This window comes from Grampus griseus (assembly GCF_964374135.1).
Source record: "Grampus griseus genome assembly, chromosome: 2".
Lineage (NCBI taxonomy): Eukaryota > Metazoa > Chordata > Mammalia > Artiodactyla > Delphinidae > Grampus > Grampus griseus.
Window position 1 is genome coordinate 2,585,749 of NC_139018.1, and position 21,138 is coordinate 2,606,886.

At 58.5% G+C, this 21,138-nt stretch overlaps 2 protein-coding genes across 4 annotated transcripts in view; one reads left to right on the plus strand and one right to left on the minus strand.

Moving 5' to 3' along the window:
* The window catches only part of CDC42BPB (CDC42 binding protein kinase beta), a gene marked incomplete at its 5' end in the record, with an annotated part of 114,356 nt that extends 110,498 nt beyond the window's left edge, over positions 1-3,858 (plus strand). The window contains one exon of the mRNA XM_082647777.1: positions 2,483-3,858. Within this exon, the coding sequence (XP_082503903.1) occupies positions 2,483-2,614 (132 nt within the window). The 3' untranslated portion in view covers positions 2,615-3,858. The remainder of the gene's footprint in view (positions 1-2,482) is intronic.
* A 2,053-nt stretch (positions 3,859-5,911) lies between these two features.
* AMN (amnion associated transmembrane protein) lies at positions 5,912-15,615 on the minus strand. Of its 3 annotated transcripts, XM_082646996.1 has the most exons (12): positions 15,534-15,615; positions 14,610-14,728; positions 14,461-14,505; positions 8,233-8,320; positions 7,874-8,091; positions 7,569-7,706; positions 7,268-7,376; positions 7,063-7,145; positions 6,682-6,859; positions 6,404-6,593; positions 6,234-6,327; positions 6,015-6,163 (listed from the first exon to the last, which is right to left on the minus strand). In XM_082646996.1, exons 1-12 carry the CDS (start codon positions 15,574-15,576, stop codon positions 6,083-6,085), a joined length of 1,386 nt encoding a protein of 461 aa, XP_082503122.1. In that variant the 5' UTR covers positions 15,577-15,615; the 3' UTR covers positions 6,015-6,082. The 3 variants fall into 3 exon arrangements, with proteins under 3 accessions (XP_082503123.1, XP_082503122.1, XP_082503124.1); XM_082646997.1 differs by lacking the exon at positions 6,404-6,593 and having other exon boundaries at positions 5,912-6,163; XM_082646998.1 differs by lacking the exon at positions 14,610-14,728 and having other exon boundaries at positions 15,534-15,588.
* Positions 15,616-21,138: the final 5,523 nt, after the last annotated feature.

Genomic DNA, 21,138 nt, shown 5'->3' on the forward strand with positions numbered 1-21,138 from the left:
CCAACGCAGCCAAAAATTAAAGAAGTCAACAACTCAGTGGCTGTTCAGTACATTCACAGTGTTGTACAACCACCAGCTCTGTCTACTCAGAACACTTCCATCACTGCAAGATAAAACCCCTACCCGCTGAGCAGTTTCTCCTCAATTCCTGCCTCCCCCCAGCTCCTGGCTACCACCAGTCTTAACAATCTAGGGATTTGCCTGTTCTGGGCATTTCATATAAGTGGAATGAATCAGACAGTACATGGCCTTTTGTGTCTGGCTTCTTCCACTCAGCATCATGTTTTCAAGGTTCATCCATGTTGTAGCATGTATCAGTAAGTTGTTTCTTTTTATTGTCAAATAGTCCAGTGGATAGATGGACCACATCTTACGTACTCATTGGTTGTTAGGAATAGTGCACTAGGAACAGCTGCGTACATGTATTTGTTTTGAGTACATGTTTTCACTTCTTTGGGGTATGTACCTAGGAGTGGGATTGCTGGGTCATATGGTAGCTCTACTTCTAACTTTTTGAGGAACCACAGCAGCTGTACCATTTCACATTCCCACCAGCAAATGTACAAGGGTTGAGTCCACATCTTTGCCAACACTTACTTTTTTTCTTACGAGAAAATTTTTTTTCAATAGCCATCCTAGCAGGTGTGAAGTTGTATTTCATTGTGGTTTTGGTTTGCGTTTCCCTAATGATTAGTGATGTTGAGCATCTTTTTCATGGGCTTATTGGCCATTTGTGTACCTTCTTTGGAGAAATGTCTATTCAAGTCTTTTGCCCATTTTTAAATTGGATTATTTGTCTTTTTGTTGTTGGGTTGTAAGAGATTTTTATATGATATGGATAGGGAATTCCCTGGGGGTCCAGTGGTTGGGACTTGGCATTTTCACTGCTGTGGCCCGGGTCCATCCCTGGTCTGGGAACTAAGATCCCATAAGTTGTGTGGTGTGGCACAGCCAAAAAAAAGGATACCAGACACTTATCAGATAATGTGATTTGCAAATACTTTTTTCACGTTCTTTTGGGTTGTCTTTTCACAATTCTCTGTGTCTTTCAGTGTACAGAAGTTTCTAATTTTGATGAAGTCCAGTTTTTGTTTTTTTCTTTTGTTGCTCGTGCTTTGGATGTTATACCTAAGAATCCATTGCCAAGTTCAAGGTTATGAAGATTTAGTCTGTTTTCTTCTTCAGAGTTTTATGGTTTTAGCTTTTGTTTAGGTCTTTTTTACATTTTGAGCTAGTTTTTGTGTGTGGTGTGAGGTAGGGGTCTAGTTTAATTCTTCTGCAGGTGAATATCCAGCACCATTTGTTCTTCCCCCATTGAATGGTCTTGGCACCCTTGTTAAAAATCCGTTGAGCACAGGTTCATAGATACATTTCTGGGCTCTCAGCTCGATTGCGTTGGTCTTTATATTAATACTGCCACGCTGTACTTGATTACTGTTGCTTTGTAGTATGTTTTGAAGTTGTAAGTTTGGGAAGTGTGAGTCCTCCCACTTTTTCTTAGTATTGTTTTCACTATTCTGAGTCCTTTGCAATTCTGTATGAATTTGAGGATTGGCTTTTCCATTTCTGCCCCTCCCCCAAAAAATCCGTTGGAATTTCAGTAAAGATTGCATTGAATCTGCAGGTTGATCATGTCGGGGAATATTGCCATCTTTACAGTAGTCTTCCAATCCATGAACATAGGGTGCCCTTCCGGTTATTTAGGTGGTCTTTCATTTCTTTCAGCGATGTTTTATAGTCTCAGTGTACAGATCTTTCACCTTCTTGGTTAAGTTTATTCCTAGCTGTATTTTATCCTTTTGGATGCTATTGTAAATGGCATTGTTTTCTTAATTTCCTTTTCACAGTGTTTATTGCTGATGTCTAGAAACACAGCTGACGTGTGTGTTGATCTTGTACCCTGCAGCTTTACTGAGTTTGTTCTTTGTGGAGTTCTTTAGGATTTTCTGTCTGTACAGAGTCGTGTCAGCTGTGAAGAGAGGTGCTTTTACTTCTTCCTTTCCAGCTTGGATGCCACTTTTTCTGGCCCTGGCGGGAACTGGGAGCACAGTGTCCAGTAGCAGCGGTGAAAGCAGCAGCCTGGTCTTGTTCCTGCGCTGAGCGGGGAGCTTTGCCTTTCTCCGCCAGGTGTGAAGTTAACTGTGGGCTGCTCACGGACACCCTTTGTCACGTTGAGAAAGGTCCTCTCTGTTCCTCGTGCTTTTATCGTGAAAGGGCTGCACGTCTGTGACCTCTGACTGCTTGGTTGCCATGCTGTCTGGTTTCTTCACTGTGGAGTTACTCCTTTTTGGAATAGTTACTGAGTCATTTGTGGGGTTGGGCCTTGGTTTATGATCTCTCACCAGCAAGGACCACGTGACAAGCTTGCAGAGCATGCTCTCATGACAAGAATGGAGCCAGCAGGGGCTACACCTGCCCAGGCAGCATCGCCTCCACAGGCCCAGGGCCATGGTTCTCACCCTGTCCCTCTTTGTCTTCACAGCCTGATTCGGATTCCACCAAACACTCGACTCCATCGAACAGCTCCAACCCCAGCGGCCCACCAAGCCCCAACTCCCCCCACAGGAGCCAGCTCCCCCTTGAAGGCCTGGAGCAGCCGTCCTGCGATGCCTGAAGCTGCCGGTCACCGCAGCGGGGCCGGGGGCCCAGGTGGCCTCCTGTCAGTGCCAAGACTGAGCTGACCCTCCAGTGTTGTCCAAGGAAATGTAGAATCGATTTGTAGATACGGAGATGAAGAAAATACTTTATTATAATAATGATTGGCTTTATGCCGCACCGAGGCGGTAGGCCAGATCTGCTCATCTGCACAGCTGTTCCGTTTGCACACGAAGGACCGCCTGCGGCCCCTCCTGCCCAGAACCAGCTGAGGCAGTGCGGGGGGCCCGTGACGCCAGCCTCCTGCAGACCCCAGTGGTGCCGGGGGGCTCTGCAGGAAGCAGGCAGCTCGGGACGGCCTCGGTGCCGCGTCTGTTCCCTGTTCCCTGAAACTGTTTCCTAGGACCTTAGGAGAATAGTAGGAAGTTGTGTATCATTCCCAGTGTCCCTAGAGTTTTGAAGACAGAGGAAAGTGGAGCTTAGTTTGTGGCCTTTTTATTCATTTAGCCATTACATAGTCAGATGCAGAAGTCCTTCTGCCGACCTTGTAGCCATGGACAGAGGCCCATTCAAGTGAAGCCTGCCCTGTCCTGGTCCCTCATGTGTGTCAGTCCGTTTCCGGTCACAACCACGAAGTGTCACCCGTATCTACTACTGTGAAGTCAGCTGTGCTCCGTTTCCCGCTCGCTTCCACAGCTCTGCCTCCTGCTGTAAAACCAGTGAGTGTCGTGCAGCCGGGCCCCGAGGCCTGCGGGCCGAGAGGAGGCCAGAGCCCCGGGTAGCCCCGCGGCAGGTGCCAGGACCCCCGCCCCGCATGGAGCCCCGTGATCAGTGCCCTTCCGGATCGTGTAGAGTCGCCGCCACACTCCACCCGGTGGGCCGGCCGCAGCGCCCGCGTGTACCTGCCTGCCTTCCCCGCGGCATTTGTGAGTATCAGGCAGCCTCCTGTCTCTGTAAAGGCTTGCGATTAACTTGCCCCGCTGGGCTTCTCCCTGTTCTCCCGCCGGTCGATGTTCTCGGTGGCAACGCTGTTGAAGACGTGCACTTACCTTGAGTTGGCACTGAGTGACCTGGGCACCGTGGCCTGCCTGTGCGTGTCACACGCCCAGCACCCGCCTGCCCGCCCCCTGGGCCTTCTGCTGGGGCTGGCACCTGCTGGGGGTTCTGGTTTTTACTTTTTTAATGTAAGTCTGAGTCTTTGTAATTATTGAATTGTGAGAACATTTTTGAACAATTTACCTGTCAATAAAGCAGAAGACGGCAGTTTTAAAGTTCTCAGTGGTTTGTCTGAATGTGACCACCTGTCACCCGCTGTCTGCCCCCCCCCCCCCAGTAGCGCCCTGTGCTGGAAAGCACCGTCTTACCTGTGGAAGCCATTCTTGGTCATTTGCTCAGGCGGGGTCCACACTAAAGGTTCGTGTCCACGTGGCAGGAACCAGCCGCCAGAGCTGGGACCTCTTGCCTGCCAACGTCACGATGGGGGCCTCCTGGGGACACCCTGCACCATGGTAGGCAGGGTCAGGGGTGGGCCACTGGCTGGAGAGGGGGGCCGTCTGGCCAAGTGTCCGTGCCAGGACAGGCAGATGGGCATTCAGCCTGAGAGCAGCAGGTGCCCTCCAGGGCCAGGGCAGGGCGGGGCCGGCTGCTGCACCGGGGACCCCAGTGCTGGGAAAGGGCGATGTGCCCATGAGCCCACAAGGCAGAGCAACGCCCCGGGAGGGAAGCTGCGTGGGACAGACGCACGCACACGCTGGCCCTTCGGCAGCCCCGGGGGTAGGGTGGGGCAGACCACCCCCAGGAGGGGGAGCTCATGGGGAGGCTGGGCTGGATGGGTGGCCACACTGGGGGCTCTGGCCCCCAGGGCGGGGAGCAGCCTGCGGTGAGTTGGGTTTCATCGTTTGCTCTGACCCCCAGTAAGCTCTGGTAACGTGTGGGCAGTGACGGCACCTGCCGAAGAGGGTGGTGCGAGGATACGGTAGAGCACAGACAGCAGCCGGGTGCCTGGCAGGTGATGCTCGGGGAGCGTCCTGGGCACCCTTGCGGCTCCGCCAGTCAGCACGGCCTGGGCTCCGCAGCCCAAACAGCCCCGCCGGCCGGCGGGGACCCAGGCCCCTCTCACTGTGAGCCTCCATTCTCACAGCTGGGGAAGGAGCATGGCAAATTTTAGGAGCAGACACAATCCTCCCACCTGTCCCTGAAAGGAGACCACCCAAAGCACAGGCAGAGACAATTGACTGAAATCACAGCACCTGGAAAACTGAAAAGCGAGCATAGGCCAGTGGTGAGCGGCCACGTGGGCAGCCGGGGCCTCGGGGTCAGAGATGATGGGATTGGACATTGGCCCTCCCTCCGTCTGATGTCTGACCCACGTGAGGTGAGCATCTCTCACAGCTCTGAAACACGGGTGCTGAAGCGTCAGTCGTTTTTTAAATGAAATACTAGCTATTGCAACAGCTACACAGCACCGAGTAACGACCACCCACAACATGGGTGAGCTTCACAGGCAGGATACTGACCACAGAGCACGGCTTCGTGACTGACGGAAACTTACAAGCAAATTCACTGTTAGAGGCTCGCACGTGGTTACCCTTGGTGGGGGGGGGAGCGAGGGGGGGATGTTTTCAGATGCTGCTTACACAGAAGTGTCCCTGACAGTTCAAGCTGGGCATCCGTCCGTACAACTTTATACACACACACGATTCACCGTCCCACTGCTGCCCCATCAAGCACCTACCAAGTGAGTGTCCTACTCAGAGCGGCTCAGTCCCGACACCCACCCTCCGGGTCAGAGCTGCCCTCAGAAGGGAGAGGGCGAGGCCTGGCCCTGCAGCGATGGACACCAAACAAACAGCCCCCACCCAGCAGGACGCACCTGCCAGCTCTCTGACACGCTCCACCACTGTGGCGGGCGGCTCTGCCCCTGCCCCCAGCAGAGGGAACAGATCTACTGTGTCCCTAGGACCGCTCCTCCGGGCAGCCCAGTCTGCCGGAAGTCCAGGTCCACCTGGCTGGCCCTGGGTCCGAGCAGCTTGGCATGAGGTAGGGAAGCACCTGGCAGCTCACTTATCCACCCTCCTTGCTGCCTCACTCGGATTTGCCTCTCCCCACCGCCCCCCTCCTGCTTCAGTCCCCTCCCTAGCCTTAGGGGCTTCTTCCATGGGCTCCTCCAGAACCGGGGCAGCCCCCTCCTAATTCTGGGTGGAACCTCGCAGGCCAGAAGCCTCGGACCGCCCCAGCCTACAGGTAGTACCCAGGACTGCCCTGGGCGGTGGCCAGGCGCCAGCCGGCACAGGCTCTGAGGACCACCCCTCGCCATCCCACCAGGCAGGGGCAGAGGGGTGGCAACGCAGGAAGCAGTGTGTCCACGGCTGACTGCAGGTGCGGGAAAGCCCTTTATTGAGCAAGGACGCCCTGTCCTTGGCCAGCAGAGGGTATCCCGCAGGGCCTGCGACGCCGGCGCGGGGGCGGGGGCAGGTTCCGCGGCCGCTCAGGCCTCGGCTTCGCCAAAGAGCGGATTAACGAAGTAGCTGCGGCTGGAGCTCCAGACGTCCAGCTGCGGGGCGGGGAGCTGCGGGAGAGCGGGGTCAGGGATCCGGCCGCGGGTATTCCCACACCCCCGCCCCCGGGCGTCCCCTCACCGCCTCCGCCGGGTCCGCCGCGTAGAACACAGGGTTGTGGAAGCCCACGGGCGCCCCAGCCGGCGCGGGGTCCGCCTCGTCGCGCCTCCTCCACCTGGAGGCAGGGACGCGCGTGAGCCCTGAGTGCCTGAGCGCCGCGTACCCGGGCGCCGAGGCCCCGCCCCGCGTACCTGAGCCTCCCCGCGCGGCGCAGCAGCAGCGCCCCCGCCAGCAACGCTAGCAGTAATAGGAGCAGCGCGGCCGCCAGGCCGCCCGCCAGCCCCGCGCGCGGCCCCGGCGCGTTCAGCCCCGCCGCCGAGCCGCCCCCAACGGGCGCGCCCGACTCTCGAGCGGTCGCCGATAGGACCCCGAGGGCTTGGCCTGCAATGGAGGGCGCCGGCTCAGTCGGCCCCGAGCAGGGCGGGGCGGGGCAGAGGTGCGCGGCTGGGAACGGGGCGCCCGCGGTTACCGTGCTCCGCGATGTCCGCCAGGAGGGCCCGGGCTAGGCGCCCCGCGCCGCCGGTCTCGGGGCCGGTCTCCACCAGCACCACCTGGATCTCCGTGTCTGCCTTCGCGCCTGAGGCTTCGCGGAGCCGGGGCTGGCGCGGAACCTTGGACATGGCCATTTGCAGCCCCTGATACTGGGGCTGGAGAGGGGCACAGAGTTGGTCCGGGAACTCCGCCCCTCGGCCCTGCGGGAACGTTGTGGGCAGGGACAAACGGTGGACAGGCGGAGAGTGGACGCCTCAGTGAGGAGGCGGAGTGGGGCCCGGGGATTCCTGCGGAGAGGGTGGTCCCAGACCGGGGCTGCGGAAGGGCAGGGGCCCCGGTCGGGGCGCGGCCCCATTACCAGAGCCAGGAAGGCGTGCAGCAGCCGCGCCCGGTACCGCTGCAGGTCAAAGGCCGGGCCATGGGTCAGCGATACGATGGCTCCTGAAGAAGCAGGCAGGTGAGGGTCAGCACCGCGGATCCAGGCCCGACAGGGAAACTGAGGCTGGGGACGAGCTAGGGTGGCCAAGCCGTCCTAGCTAGCAGGGGCCGGGCGGGGCTCTCACCGCAGAGGTCGCAGCACTGCCCTTCGGGCCGGAGGGGGTCTCGGCAGGCAGCCTGGGGGCAGCGGCCACCCAGGGGCTGGAGCAGTGCTGCGCAGATCCACGGCTGCACCTGGAAGCGGAGAGGCGGCGGTCAGCGCGGAGACGGCGAGGAGCAGACCGCAGTGAGAGGGCCACGCGCCCGGGGAGGCGAGCGGGCCAGAGACGGCGGGGCGCGGCGGCCCCTGGCACAGTTCCGACCTCCGGCGCAGAGCCGGGCCCAGCTGTGCGGTGCCCCAGCCACCCCGCTGCGGGCCGCCCTCACCTCGGCGTGGCCGCAGACGCAGCCCGACTGGTCCGCGCAGGCCTCGGGGCCCACGCTCAGCGCGCCCGGCCCGTGGAAGCGCAGGCGGCCCGCGCGGGACGCCAGGAAAGCAGCCAGGTCCTCGTCGCGCGTGAACGTCTGCAGGTGGCCGGGTGACCACCGGAGCCAGCCCGAGGACGAGACAGAACCTGAATGCTCGGAAGCCACCGGGCTAACAGGGTGGGAGGCGCTCCGGGGAGCGGCACTGAGGGGCAAAGGCGCGGAGCTGAGACCCCAGCCCCCGCCCCGCCCCTCCCCGCGCTCACCTGGCCCAGAGCCCGGACGCTGCGGACGCGCACCGTGCCGGCGCCCGGGCCGAGACCCACCCGGAAGGAGGCGTCGGACGGGAAGATGACGTCGTCGTGGCTGCAGGGCACGCGCTCGGCGTCCACGGAGAAGAGACCGTGCGCCGCGTCTCCGGAGCGCCACAGGCGCGGGTCGTGCCAGCAGAAGCGGTCGGGGTCGCGGAAGAGCGCAGGGCCGCCTGGGCGAGCGCGCGACCCTGAGCTCCGCCCAGAACGCGCCCTCCAACCCGGCCACGCTCCAACCCGGACGTCGCCGTCCCCTCCAGGCCCCACCCACGAACGCGCCCCCTCGAAGCCCTGCCCCTGGCCCGCCCCCTCACCTGTGCTACAGTCCAGGTGCGAGCCGATGTCCAGGGCGCTGAATCCAGCTCCTGAGGCCAGGACGAATTCCCCGTCCAGCGGCAAGAGCTGTAGGAAGCGCAGGCTGAGGCGGCGCCGCGCGGTGGACTGGGGCATCAGAGGGTCCCACTCTGCGCCCACCCCCGGTCCCCCTGTCCCTGGGGAGAAGAATCTAGCCCACAGAGTGAGCAGGCGAGGTCAGGGCCTGGGGGCACCTCGCCCTGCCTGAAGGTCAGATAGGCCGCAGGGAGTAGGGCTGCTAGCAAGGAGCAAGCCTGAGACCTGGGAGTGACAGGTCCCAGGGGCAGGGTGACTCTTGTCAGGGCCATTGCCCTCCCCTGTCGCCCCTGAGAAACTACAGTCCAAGGGCTTGTAGGCTCCAGGAAGCCAAGCTGCTGGGGACTCTGGAGTCAGCCCTGAGCCTCTGAGGGAGGGGAGGGGCTACAGCTGGGGAAGCGGGTGCCAGAGGCAGCGGGGAGGGGAGTGGGGCCTTGGAGCCCCTTCAGCACAGAAGCCCAGGCCTCAGGTGTCAGAGGAAATAGGGCAGCGGGGAAGGCCAGGAGGAGGGCTGACTGGCCCTGCCCCCTCCACCCGCCGCTCCAAGCCCCAGGACCCCATCTTTTCTCCTTGCCCCCGCCAGGGTTGGGGTTGAAGGTGAGGGTTGGACCAGGGGAGCTGCCCAGTGCAGGGGTCACGGGGGTTCAACGTCTCAGGGCACATCCACCCAGGGCCCCGCCTGGCATCCCAGCTTGCTGGGTAGGGCCTGCTCTTCAGTCCCCCAAGCACTGGGCCTGACCAAGAGGCTGACACCGGGGAGATTCAAGGTCACAGGCCAACTACCTCCACAGCTGAGGGTGCAGCACTGTGACAGCAAGGCAAACCCACCTGCAGGCGCCAGGGACAAGCCATGGACAGATGGACACGATGCGCCTCAGGAGGGGGAGGCGGGTACTAGCGGTGTGAAGCATGAACAAGAGCTCGGTTTTCAAAAGAACCAGAGCGGGAGAGGTACATACTATATGATAAACGTAATAGCGGAAAGACAGCAGGAAAGCGCTAAGCGGGAGAAGCCAGGAGAGACGGGAGCCCGCCCAACCGAAGCACCAACGTTCAGATACAAGGGTGGGCGGGGGGAACATCTGAAAAACGATGAAGATGAATTTTCCATATTTGAAGAAAGCTGGGAGACCTCGAGTTGAAAGGTCTCATTGAATGCCACACAAGGAAAATCACAGAACACTATGTTCATGAATATCAAAGACGAAGAGAACATTCTAAAAGCAGCAGAGGGGAAGGACAGATCACCCAGGAAGGAGAAAATTCAGGAATCGGGTTTCTCAGCAACAACAATGCATGCACAGGACAGAACAGGCTGCCGGGAGACTTCTGGAGTCTGCAGCCACCTCTAGACACGCCCCTAGACACAGGCCTGTCCACCAGTGGGCAGGAACCAGCCCTGCACTCCAGATTAGTATGTTACGTATATTAAAAGATAATAAAAATACCTTTAAGCCTAAAAGACTTCAGAACGATTGCCACACAAAGACCTGCCCTGAAAACGTGCTAGGAGAAAGTAAGAAGGAAAGAAATCCAGAAGCCAAAAGAGAGACGGGAAGTCGGGTGATGAAATACTGTGATGAAGCTTACTGTTGTCTCTTAATAAATGTTTAAATCTAGGACTCAAATGTGATGGCGGATGGGGAGACCACAAGGGCACGGACATACGGTAAAGAGCTTACTCGTTCGAGGGAAGATACAGGTATTGAAAAGATTAAGAAATCAGGACTGCCAAACTTGAAAACCTGGATGAAATATGCCAATTTCTAGAAAATTTTTAAATATTAAAATTGATGCAAGAAGCAATAGAGGGACTTCCCTGGTGGTCCAGTGGTAAAGAATCCGCTGTCCAATGCAGGGAATGTGGGTTCGATCCCTGGTCGGGGAACTAAGATCCCATATGCCGCAGAGCAGCTAAGCCCGTGAGCCACAACTATTGAGTTCGCGTGCCTCAACAAGAAAGAGAAAACCCTCACGCCACAACTAGAGAGACGCCCACATGCTGCAGCGAGGAGCCCGCGTGCCGCAACTAGGACCCAACGCAGCCAAAACAATAAAGAAAAATATTTTTTAAAAAAAGAAGCAATAGAGAATTTGAATAGACAAGTAAGCATTAAAGGTTTGTTTGTTTGGCAACACCGTGTGGCATATGGGATCTTCGTTCCCTGACTAGGGATGAACCCACGAACCTGAGAACCCGCTCCCCTTGCTGCGGAAGCATGGAGTCTTAACCCCACTGGACTGCCAGGGAAGCCCCTAAAGAGTTTTTTTGTTTTTGTTTTCAAATTTTATTTATTTATTTATTTATTTATTTATTTATTTTTTGCTGCACTGGGTCTTTGTTGCTGTGCAGCGGGCTTTCTCTAGTTGCGAAGCTGGGGCTACTCTTTGTTGCGGTGCACGGGCTTCCCATCGCAGTGGCTTCTCGTTGCAGAGCATGGGCTCTAGGCGCGCAGGCTTCAGTAGTTGTGGCACACAGGCTCAGTAGTTGTGGCTCGCGGGCTCTAAAACGCAGGCTCAGTAGTTGTGGTGCATGGGCTTAGTTGCTCCACGGCATGTGGGATCTTCCCAAACCAGGGCTCGAACCCGTGTCCCCTACGCTAGCAGGCGGATTCTTAACCACTGTGCCACCAGGGTAGTCCAAAGAGTTTTAAGTGTTAGTCAGAGACCTCCTGTTCCCTAAATTCCCAGACCAAGTGTTTTTTATAGGTGAGGTATACTAAACCCTCAAGGAAAATTTAACTTCTTACAGGAAGTTGTTCTGGAAAACAGAAAAAGAGTGAAAATTGCCAGCCCATTTTCTGGGGCCAGTGTAAGTGCGATTCCAAAGCCAAATGAAGGACAATACAAAGGAAGAAAGATTATAGGCTCAGTTGAGTTATAAACGCAAATGCAAAATCCTAAATAAAATATTAGCTGACTGGATCCAATAATGTATTTTAAAAATACATGGTGATCATAGGGTTCATGTCCCAAGAATGCAGGAAGGAAAGGATAGGGAATGCTCCCATCACGACTTCCCTGCAGTATGTACGATGGTGTCCCAGCAGATGGTAGTGGAGAGTCTTGTGCCAGCAAAATCAGTATGACAGAAGTCAAGTGTCTTGAAGGAGCGGCGCACTTTGACCTGCACCTGAAGGAAGGTACCAGGAGGACATCAGTCTTACCAGGACGGTTCAACCTCAGAAAAGCTCACTAACAGGCTAAAGGAGGCAGGGGGAAATTACATCTCAAGGGATGTAGGGAAAAAAGAAAACTGAAAAGTTCAACAACATATTTATGATTTTTTAAAGCTTCTAGCAAACTAGAAATAGATTAGAATTTCCACAGTTAAAGTTTATGTACAAAACCCTACAAACATTCATTTAAACCCCACAGTTTATCTCAAATGTGAGTTTGGGACTGCTTGGCAGCATTGTATTGTTTCTTATTCAGAACCACTGATGAGGCTTTATTTTTAAACATACTTGTCTTCTGACAGAAAGGACTGTACATCATATTGTTTCTTCCTTTCCAAAATTAGTCTTCTGTCTTTGTGACAAAAAACATACTCTGATTATTGCTATAAAGATGGAGGAGAAGGTCTAATACTACTTAGCCTTAAGTGTTTCTGGCATTGTTCAAATGTATTTTCTGTAAACAGAAACCTATTTGGAATGTTTTCCAATTGCTACGAAGAGTAGCCCCCCCTCGCCGCAACTAGAGAAAGCCCGTGCGCAGGAACGAAGACCACACTCAGCCAAAAATAAATACATAAATACGTAAATTTATATGTATATTAAAATAAGGAGTTAGGACTGGAAGAGAAGAGGAACAACGGTTGTTGTTTACAAAGATAACCAAATAGAAAATATAATTCTTAAAAACAGGGCACCATTCACAATAGAAACCAAACTATAAAGTATTTATAAATTAACCAATACTACACAAAACCTCATGTGGACCGTTTTAAGACTCTAGTAAAGAGTTTTATGACCAACGATCTGAAATATCTGGAGAGAAAATCCACGCTCTTGAATGGATGACTTGCTTGTATAAAGGTATCATTCATTCCCAATCAAATTCCAGGGTTTTGGTGGTGGTGCTGTTGTTACCTGATAAACCTACACTATAATCTCTCTGCAACAATCAGATCCACAAAGAACTAGTCAACCTCGTAACGGGGGTGAAGAAGGCAAGCTACCCAGTGGGATATTAAGACAACTCGCAGAGCCTCAGAGCGGGGACAGTGCAGTGCCGGCAGGAGAACGGGCAAAAAGATCAAAGGAACTGCAGGGAAAGCTCAGAGGCAGCCCTCACTGGGCAGCTGACGAACGGTGACCGCAGAGCCACAAAGCCAGGGGCAAGGCTGCTGGTTTGGAGGAGGACATTCACTGGAAACTGGGCTCATTCCAAGGAGGAAAAAATACGCCTGGTTCCCTAGCTAGTGCCCCACTCAGCCACGCGCCCCTGATGGCAAAGCTCTGACTTAATAGACAGAATATATAGTTGATTATGGTTGTGACTGAGAAGCAGGAAGAAGATGCTTAAACAAAACACCAAAAACACAGTTATAAGGCAACAGATTTTGCAGTCGACAGATTAATAATGGGGGTTTCTGATCAGCAAAGGGAAACGCAGGCAAAGTCCACAGTGAGAAGACACTTGCAGTATCTCAACAATCATTAATGGGTAGAATATAGGAGATTTCCCCCAAAACAAGAACCTGGGCTAAGGGTAGAAATGGGAGGGGAGAAGGGTTCAGGAAGAGAAAAATCCCAGGGAGAGAAGTTCCAAACCGAGAGAAATGCAAATGAAATCACTGACAGTCGTTGTGCCTGTTACTAGGGCGACATCTCAGCAGCCGACAACGCTGGGACCCGCGTGCAGAGGGGGTGGGAGGGGCCTCAGGCAGCGCTGGGTCCGTTCGGCCCCCTGTCCCTGGGCCCCTGGTCATTTCCCACCCGGGTCCTCCGGGAGCTGACCCCGCGGAGCGGAGGAGAGGCAGGGGAGGTGGGGGAGAGGCCCACGGGGCCGTGCGCAGGGGTACAGGCGCGCGGAAGCCTCTGGCCGGGGGGAGGGCTCGCGTTTGGGCGGCGGGGCGTGGGAAGGAAGGGGCAGATGGAGGGACCCGATAAACGAGTGAACAATGAATGAACGAATGTTGTGTCTTTTAGGATCCCCAAGCTCTTCCAAAGGAGACCATCAAAGTAACGAAGTCAGCCAGGAGGAGCCCCCAGGTCCCGGCACCCTCCCCCGCAGCTGAGTCCTCTGCCCGCGGGTTCCCGCTCGCTCCACGCCGCTGCCTGGTTGCCATGGTTACCAGGACTGCGGAGGCGGGTCCCCTCGGTGCAGCTGCTGCGCCCCTACCTCCCTGGCTCTGCTGTCACCTCCTCCTCATCACTGCTCCCTCCGCACCTTAGTCTTTGCGTTGGACAAATGTGGGAAAGACATCCCGACCCCGGATCTGCGGGAACGGGGATATCCTGCTCTCTGCCCCCTTCCCAGGCTGCAGGTGAGGGCGGGGCTCCACTGAGCCCACAGCCCTGCCCCACTTGGCGCCAGGCTCCCAGAATTAATGCCGCTTTTGAAAACCATCAATTAACCGAGCTGCCTCCAAGTGGAAATAAGGGGTCACCAGATCCTGCATCTGGGCAAGAGATTGAGTCCCAGGCCTGGGCCCCCGGACTGCCCCTATTCACCCACAGAGTCCAGCGGCCTCCGGGTGAGGGGACCCCCACCCTGGAACTCACACTGTGAAGCAGTTTGAGAAAAAGGTCCCCTCGAATTCTGCTGGTGGAGTTTGAGGCACCAGGACGGGGAAAGGCTTTGGTGGGGCGGGGAGCGGGGGCTTTCCCAAAGCAAACCTTGGAGAAGACAGACTACAGGAGGGCAGGGGCCAGAGGCAGAGGGCAGTGGGGATAAGAGGCGCCCTCCACACCCCCCAACAAGGCTGGGGCATAGCCTGGCTGAGATTGTAGGACCGGCGTCCCCCGCTCCCATGTGGGTCCCGGACCTTCCCGAAGCCCCTCCAGAGGCTGACGGCCAGTGGACTGCGGGGTCCCCCACGCGAGTGCAGGCCGGTCAGGAGGCAAGAAAGGGGCATGGAATTGACCCCGGCGGGACCCACCAACCCCCCACCGACCTGGGCCCCATTTGCCACCCGGACTCACCATGTCCGAGATGCTGTGACTTTCTCGCACCAGGACTGACACCATCTGCAGGCAGAAGCGGCATCAGCGAGCACACCCCACCCTTGGGCTCCCAGCGGGCCCGGACCACGCTGGTCCCCACCCCGGCCCCAGCAGTGGGGGCCAGGCACCTTGTCCGCGGGGAACTCGACGGCGGCGCCCGCGCACGGGGTCCGGTTCTGGCTCCAGTTGGCGGCGGCGTCGAAGTCGGTGTTGGGGACCCAGAATTTGTAGGCGGCCCGCGTCAGCGCTGGGGAGGGGTCGACTGAGTGCTCCCGGGCCCGCGGCATCCGGGGTTCGCGCCCAGACGCCCCAGTGGCCCAGGGAGGACGACCTCGCCCAGACAGGCCCTCGCCACTCCCGCTCCCGGCGTCGGACCAGACACTGCAGGAGCCTGGCCACAACGCTCCCTGACGAACTCCTACGGGATCTGCAGAGCCCGCTCAAACGTGCCCTCCTCCGGGACGCCCGCCAAGATCGCCTCCTAGCCCGCCCCCAGTTCGCCCCGCGCTGGAGCCAAGGACCCGGCCAGGCAAGGATGGCGACGACCAAGGGACGGAGGCGAATGGGGCAGCAGAGGCCTCTGCCACGTAGAAGGGGCTGGGGGGGCCGCAAGACCCGTCCAGACGGGCTCTGAACTGAAGCTGCGTCCTGAGGGGGCCGCGAGGGGCTTAAGAGAGGGGAACAGGGACGGGGCTGCAGTTTCTAAAGTTCCCGGGGGTTGGGGGCCGGCCCCGAGGACACGCGCCGGCCTGGGCGCGACGGGGAGGGTCCGCGGCGCCCTCGTGGCCGGGAGGACGTAGGCCGGCGACGGAGCTTCGGGAGGGGACCGGGGCGGTGCCCAAGTCGAAGGCGGACAAGCGCCCGAGGGCAGGCGCGGTCCGGGCGTAGGTCTGGCCCGGGCTCCTCGCCTCCCGCACCGCCCGGCAGGCGCTGAGCGCGGAGGGATCTGGAGGCCCGGCCGGGTTTCGCAGCCCCTCAAGCTCTCGCCGCCCGCCCCTCGGGGGCCCTTGGCCTCCAAGTGTGTCGCGTCCCCCCCTCCACCCACCCCTTACCGCAGAGCTGCAGCCACAGCAGGACCCGGCCCGGCGCGCCCATCTCGCTCGGGCTTCCGCGTCTCGGACCCGGAGACTTTGCCCCGCGGGGCCCACGTGACCGGGCGGGGAGGGGCGGGGGCGGCCGGGGAAGGTTACACATTTACCTCCAGACCCGCCTGCAGCGACCCTTAGGCCCCTCGGAGGCGCCGGCCCCGCCCCCCTCCCTCCCACACACTCAGCCCTACAGGACCTGAGGACCTTGGGCGCTTGTCGGACCGACTTGCCCAAAATAACGGGTGTGTTGGGGGCGGTGGGTAAACAACCTCTGCTCCCACACCCCCTCTGCCCCAGATGCAGCTGGAGCTGCACCCAGTCTGCCCACCTAGTGGGGCTGGGTGTCCACTCTCCGAAGCAGGCCCTCCTGCCTCCTGGGCTGGATGGACCGTGGATGGTGGCAGGTAGATGGTGCCTGGCGTCTCGCGTATGGAGGAATGGTGAGCGGGTGACAGCGGGTGCATGGTGAGTGGTGGAGCGTGTCTGTGCTGGTTCGTGGATGGATGAGGATTGGATGGATGGGAAATGGTGAGTGAATAAACAAATGGACAGTAAATGAGTGACAGTGGATGGAAAATGAGTAGTGCGTGATCGACGCGTGTTGGATGGTAGATGGATGCATGGATGGCGAGATAACGGATGGTGGATGGATAGAGGATCGATGGTTGATGGTGAGTAGACAGATGATGGGTGGCAGGTAAATGTAGGTAGTTGTTAGTGGGTGGTGGATGGATAAATGGATGTGATCACAGATGGTGGATTGATGGATAGAGGAGAGTAGATTGTGGAAAGATGGGCAATGGATGGTAGCTGGTAAAGGGTGGAAGGTGGGATGGTGACTGGATAAATGGGTGCTTGGTGGGTGAAAGATAAATTGTGGATGTTAAATGGGCTATGGGTGGATGGCTTGTTGAGATGGATGGTGGGTGAAAAAAGGTTGTGGATTTTGGATGGAATGGCTGGAAATGGGTGGAAAATGAGCTGAATGGTGGATGAATGGTGGATAAATGAACAGCAAATGGGATTCAGATGAATTGTGACTGGATGGGCGGTAGAGGGGTGGTGGACGGATGGATGCGAGTAGAGATGATGACTGGATAGAAATGGGTGGGTGGATGGACAGGTGGATAGACTGAATGAGTACAGGATGGGTGAATGGAGGACGGGGGATGCTGGAGGGATGAGTCGGGGGTAGATGGCCGTGTTTAACTGGCGAGGTGGGTGCTTGGCTCTCTGTATGATGCACATAGGGATGGATGGTGGTGAGTGGGTGGAGGATGGATTCGTTAGGGATGGGACGTAAAGAGTGAGTGCGAGGTCAGATAGATTGGGCTTGGTAACCTGGATGGTTATGGGTGGTGGGGTGATGGTGAACTGATTCTTAGGGGATGGGCTGTGAATCAATGGTGAGATGACTGGGGTGATTGGTGGATGGTGGGAGACCAACAGATGACGCCTTGTCAGTTATGGTTGCTGGAAGGGAGAGGAATGGTGGGTGGGCCATTGGGTTCAGGATGCCTTGGGTTGATGAGTAAATACAGAAGGATGGATGGAGGGGTAGATGATGGAGGTGGATGTATAGATGGAGGGCTGTGGGTGAAGGGGAACTACTCAGCACCTTCTTCCCTCCCTCCAGCTCACCTGCCCTCTCCTGCACCCCCACCTACCTCTCACCTGCACACCTCCTGTCATGAGCACTCTTCTCTCTGACTGGATCTTTGCTTCTCCCCAACACAAGATATTTCATCCAAGGAGGAAATCCAAGGGGCCCACCGCTGGGAGCACTCAAAGCACTTTATGCCGTGGGTAGGGACAGAGACTTCTCTGACTAGGAAGGAGGGAGTGAGCACACCAGCTTGTCCCACCCTTTCTCCTGGGTGGGATCGGGGCACCTGCTCTCAGTAGCTCAGCGGTGCCAGATGTGTGTGGAGGGGTTGGCTCCCAGCCCAGCCTGGGATGGGGAAGGTGGGTCTGCATGGTCCTGAATTTGGCTTTGGCCACCGGTAGGGCTGACAGGAAGCTCCATCCTCCACAGCAGTCAAGGAAGGCTTCCTGGAAGAGGTGGTGTTAAAGCTGAGACTGGAAGGATGAGGTCACAGCTGCAGCTACAGGTTGGGTTGAAAGTGGCAGAACAGGAGGAGCCGGGGCTTGTCGGCTGTGGGGTATCGGCGTCCATTGCTGAAAGGGGTATCCTTGAGCAGAGGCTGGAGGTGGGTCCAGCTATCAGAGGGTGGCCCAAAGAGGCATCCACACCGAGGCAGGAGGCAGGCACCAGCCGTGGCCCAGAGCTGCCAAAGGGTCCCTGGAATGACTCAGAAGCAAAGACATGAGGTAAGGAATGGCTGGACTGAGATGCAGTCCTAACCCTAACCCTAACCTGCATTCACAGAAGGCCTGCAACTGCACGCACAGGTGCCCGGACACGCAGGTACATATACGTGCACACTCTTTCCAACTGGTCAGGACCCAGTGGGAAGTAGGAGAAAATGCAAGTCTCAAAGAGAATGTCTTCCAGTAACTAGGAAATCCACACAGCAGCTGCTTTAGGCAAGGTTGGATCCAGGGGCTTGGGCTGTCTGGTCTCTCAGTCTCTGTGTCTGTCTGTCTGGCTCTGTCTTGACTTGACTGCCCTCTGCGGTCAGCCTTCTTCTGGGAGACCTGGACCTGCTACCTCCCCAACTAGGTCACTGTGCAGAGTCTCAGTGAGGTTCCTGTTTCCAACTGAGCACCAACCCTGTGGGCCGGAGTTGCTGTGCTCCGATTGGCCATTGCAGCCTTCCCTTGGTTGAGGTCAGTGTGAGTGAGTCCTGCTGCCCTGGGGGTGCGGGTGGTCCCCACCCTGCCTGCAGCCATGGTCCCTAGTCAGACCTCCCCCATCCTCACAAGTCTGTGAGGACAGAGCCGTGCCCCCCCAGGCCAATTCCCCAGCTCCTTCTCCCGCACTTTTGTCACTGACTGGCTGTGTGACCTTGGGCAGGTTCCTATACCCCTCTGGGCCTCAATGTCGCTCTGGAGGAACTGAAGCTCCAGTACACACGGTTTTGTTCCTGGACACCAGGAGGAGAGGTGGGGGTGGGAGGAGGATAGAGGGCAGCCCCCCTCAGAAGGGCTTCCCTTTACTCAGGTCTCTGCACATGGTCACCTCCCCAGAGAGGCCACCTTGGCCACAAACACCCCACTGTCAGCATCTGCCACCACGTGCCCCGTGGGGCCCACAGGGCTCTGCTCACCGTCCTCATGTGCTGCCTGCAACACAGGAGATGCTCCAGAAATATTCGTGAGGGGAAGGGCTGGCTGGCCGGTCACCTCCCAGGCCCTGCCGCCCCACAACCTACCAGCTCAGGGGCTCTGACCCCTGGAAAACTCCCCGCCCTCGGGCCTGTGGCCTCCTTGCAGCCTCCGGATTTCTCTTTGGGCCTTTTGTTCATCCACACGCTTGGCACCAGTCCTGCAGCGGGGCTGGGAGTGCAGCCTCCTGGGTTTGCCAGTGGACGGGGAGACGGATGATGGACTGGTCAGTGCTCTGAGGAAGCACGGATCAACCGGGGAGGGCCGGAGTGTGCGTGAGGCTGTGCAGGAGCCCTCAGGCAAGGTGGCCAGGGCAGGCCTCTGTGAGGAGGGGACATGCCAGCTGAGACCTGGGAGCAAGCAGCTGGTGCAAAGGCCCTGAGGCTCCAAGGAAGGCGAGAAGAGCACAGCAGGAGGTGAGGCCAGGGCAGTGTTGGGGGCTGGGTCTGATGTACACGAGGGAGGTGTGAACGGGGGTCTCCGGCTGGCTTGGAAGGGGCTGAGCTGGCCACCTGTCCACCAGGGGAGCACAGGTGGGGCAGCTCTGTTGTCCAGCAGTGGGGCGCCAGGCTCGGATGCAGGCTGTCCCGGGTGTGGATGCAGGGCAAGGCCACACGATTCACTTAACCTGGTTCGTCCCTCACCTGCAACCCTCACCTGCAAAGCCGGGTGGCAGTGCCCGCCTCACAGGGCACCAGGAGATGCTCAGCCCTGGACACTCCATCTCTTTTCTGTCTGCGGACGCTGGGAAAAGGAGGACATCGGGGGAGACTGACCTGGGAGCTGCCCCCGGCACGTCACTAAGCCCCCACCTTGGGGAGGGGTCCCACGAGGGTCCAGCTCAGGCCTGCGCTGTCCTGCCTGCCCCCCCTGCCCCCTCTCCCGGTGTCGGGGGGACTGGTCACCGCCCCACAGCCTTTGTTTGGAGGAGAAGTTTGTCGGGAACTTCGCAGGCCTCTGGGCCCAGAGGAGCCACAGCTGGAGGTCAGAGACCTCCCGACCCCTCTCCCCTGCCCTGGGATCGGCTGGGCGAGGACAAATGAGTGGACGAGACGGGACACACAGGGCCGAGTCTGAGGGCCGCCACAAGGGGAGCGGACCCACGGAGGCTGCGTCAACTAGGTGTCCGCGCCCCAGACTCGGCAGGCGTTGGGAGAAGGGGGAGCCTCTGGAGCCCAGGGCCACGGCCACCGCGTGGTCCCTGACTCCCGGGGTGCCTGTCTGTGGCTGGAGACCTCTCAGCTGAATGACCAGAGGCCAAGTCCAGGGCCGGCCCGCCCTGCCCAGCAGGCCGAGGTCACCTCAAGGTGCTCTGTCCAGGTGTGTCGGCACCACTGGCTGAGCACATGTTCCCCCCACCCCAGGGCACCTTCCACCCGGCCTCACGCGAGCAGAGGCGCTGCTATCCCCATTTTACCCACAAGGAAACAGAGAGGTGCTCGGCGCAGGGGGTGGGGGGGCTCTGCCTGCAGCCCTGCATCCCCCCAACTCCAGGGCCAGCCTTCTGGTCCTCAGATTCCAGCCCACCCCCCGGGGCCTGGCGGGGGCAGTGGCTGCCTGGGTCTCTGGGGTCTGGCCTCCGCCCTCAGAGGCCTCCCTTGGGGTCCAAGGGTCACCCGGGAGCAAGGCCGGGGCCCGGGGCTTGGTTCACTCAAAGCCTCCTCTCAATCTCTGACTTCTGATCTTGTGGCCGGGCTCAGGACGCCTCCTCCAAGCAGCCGGAGCTCTGCAGGGACACACGTCCTGGACCTCTGCGGGGTCAGCGTTGGCGCCGCTTCCCCTGGGGGGTGGGGGTGGGGGGGTTAAGAGGCCGCCGACGCCGATTTCGATCCCACAGCTGGAAACGACCCCGTGAGGTCCCAGCGGTCCCCAAACAGGCCGGCCACACGCGAGACAGCAAAGCGCAGGGTGGCTCCGGGGCCGCGCCCCCTCCTCTCCAGGCCTCGCTCTTCTTACTTAAAACAGACCCTGCAGAGCACGGGCGTCCGGGGCACGTGCGGGGGGCCAGGGCTCCGGGCACACTTCTCGGGACGGCTCGGTCCCGGGAGCATGGCAGCGTTTCTGCCCCGGCTGCTGAGGGGACAGCGGCAGCGAGTCCCCAGCTTCCCGCTAGTCCCCCTTCATCGCAGGGCTCAGAACAGGCAGCCCACCCCGCGTCCGGGGCTGAGGGAGGCGGCGAGGGTCCCTCCGCAGGCGGGGACCGGGCCGCACCCGGGCCGACTGCGGGGACCGAGGTGGGGCGGGGCCAGGCCCCGGGGAGCCGCCGGGAGGCCCCGCCCCC

Bases quoted from the DNA above. Each gene is read 5' to 3' on its own strand.
- AMN (XM_082646996.1), bottom strand. From the start codon at position 15,576: ATGGGCGCGCCGGGCCGGGTCCTGCTGTGGCTGCAGCTCTGCG. The intron at 6,328-6,403 runs GTACGCGGGGCG...CCCTGCCTCCAG, and splicing joins CGCCGCGCGGGGAGGCTCAG to GTGGAGGAGGCGCGACGAGG. The intron at 6,164-6,233 runs GTGAGGGGACGC...GCTCTCCCGCAG, and splicing joins CGGCGGACCCGGCGGAGGCG to CTCCCCGCCCCGCAGCTGGA.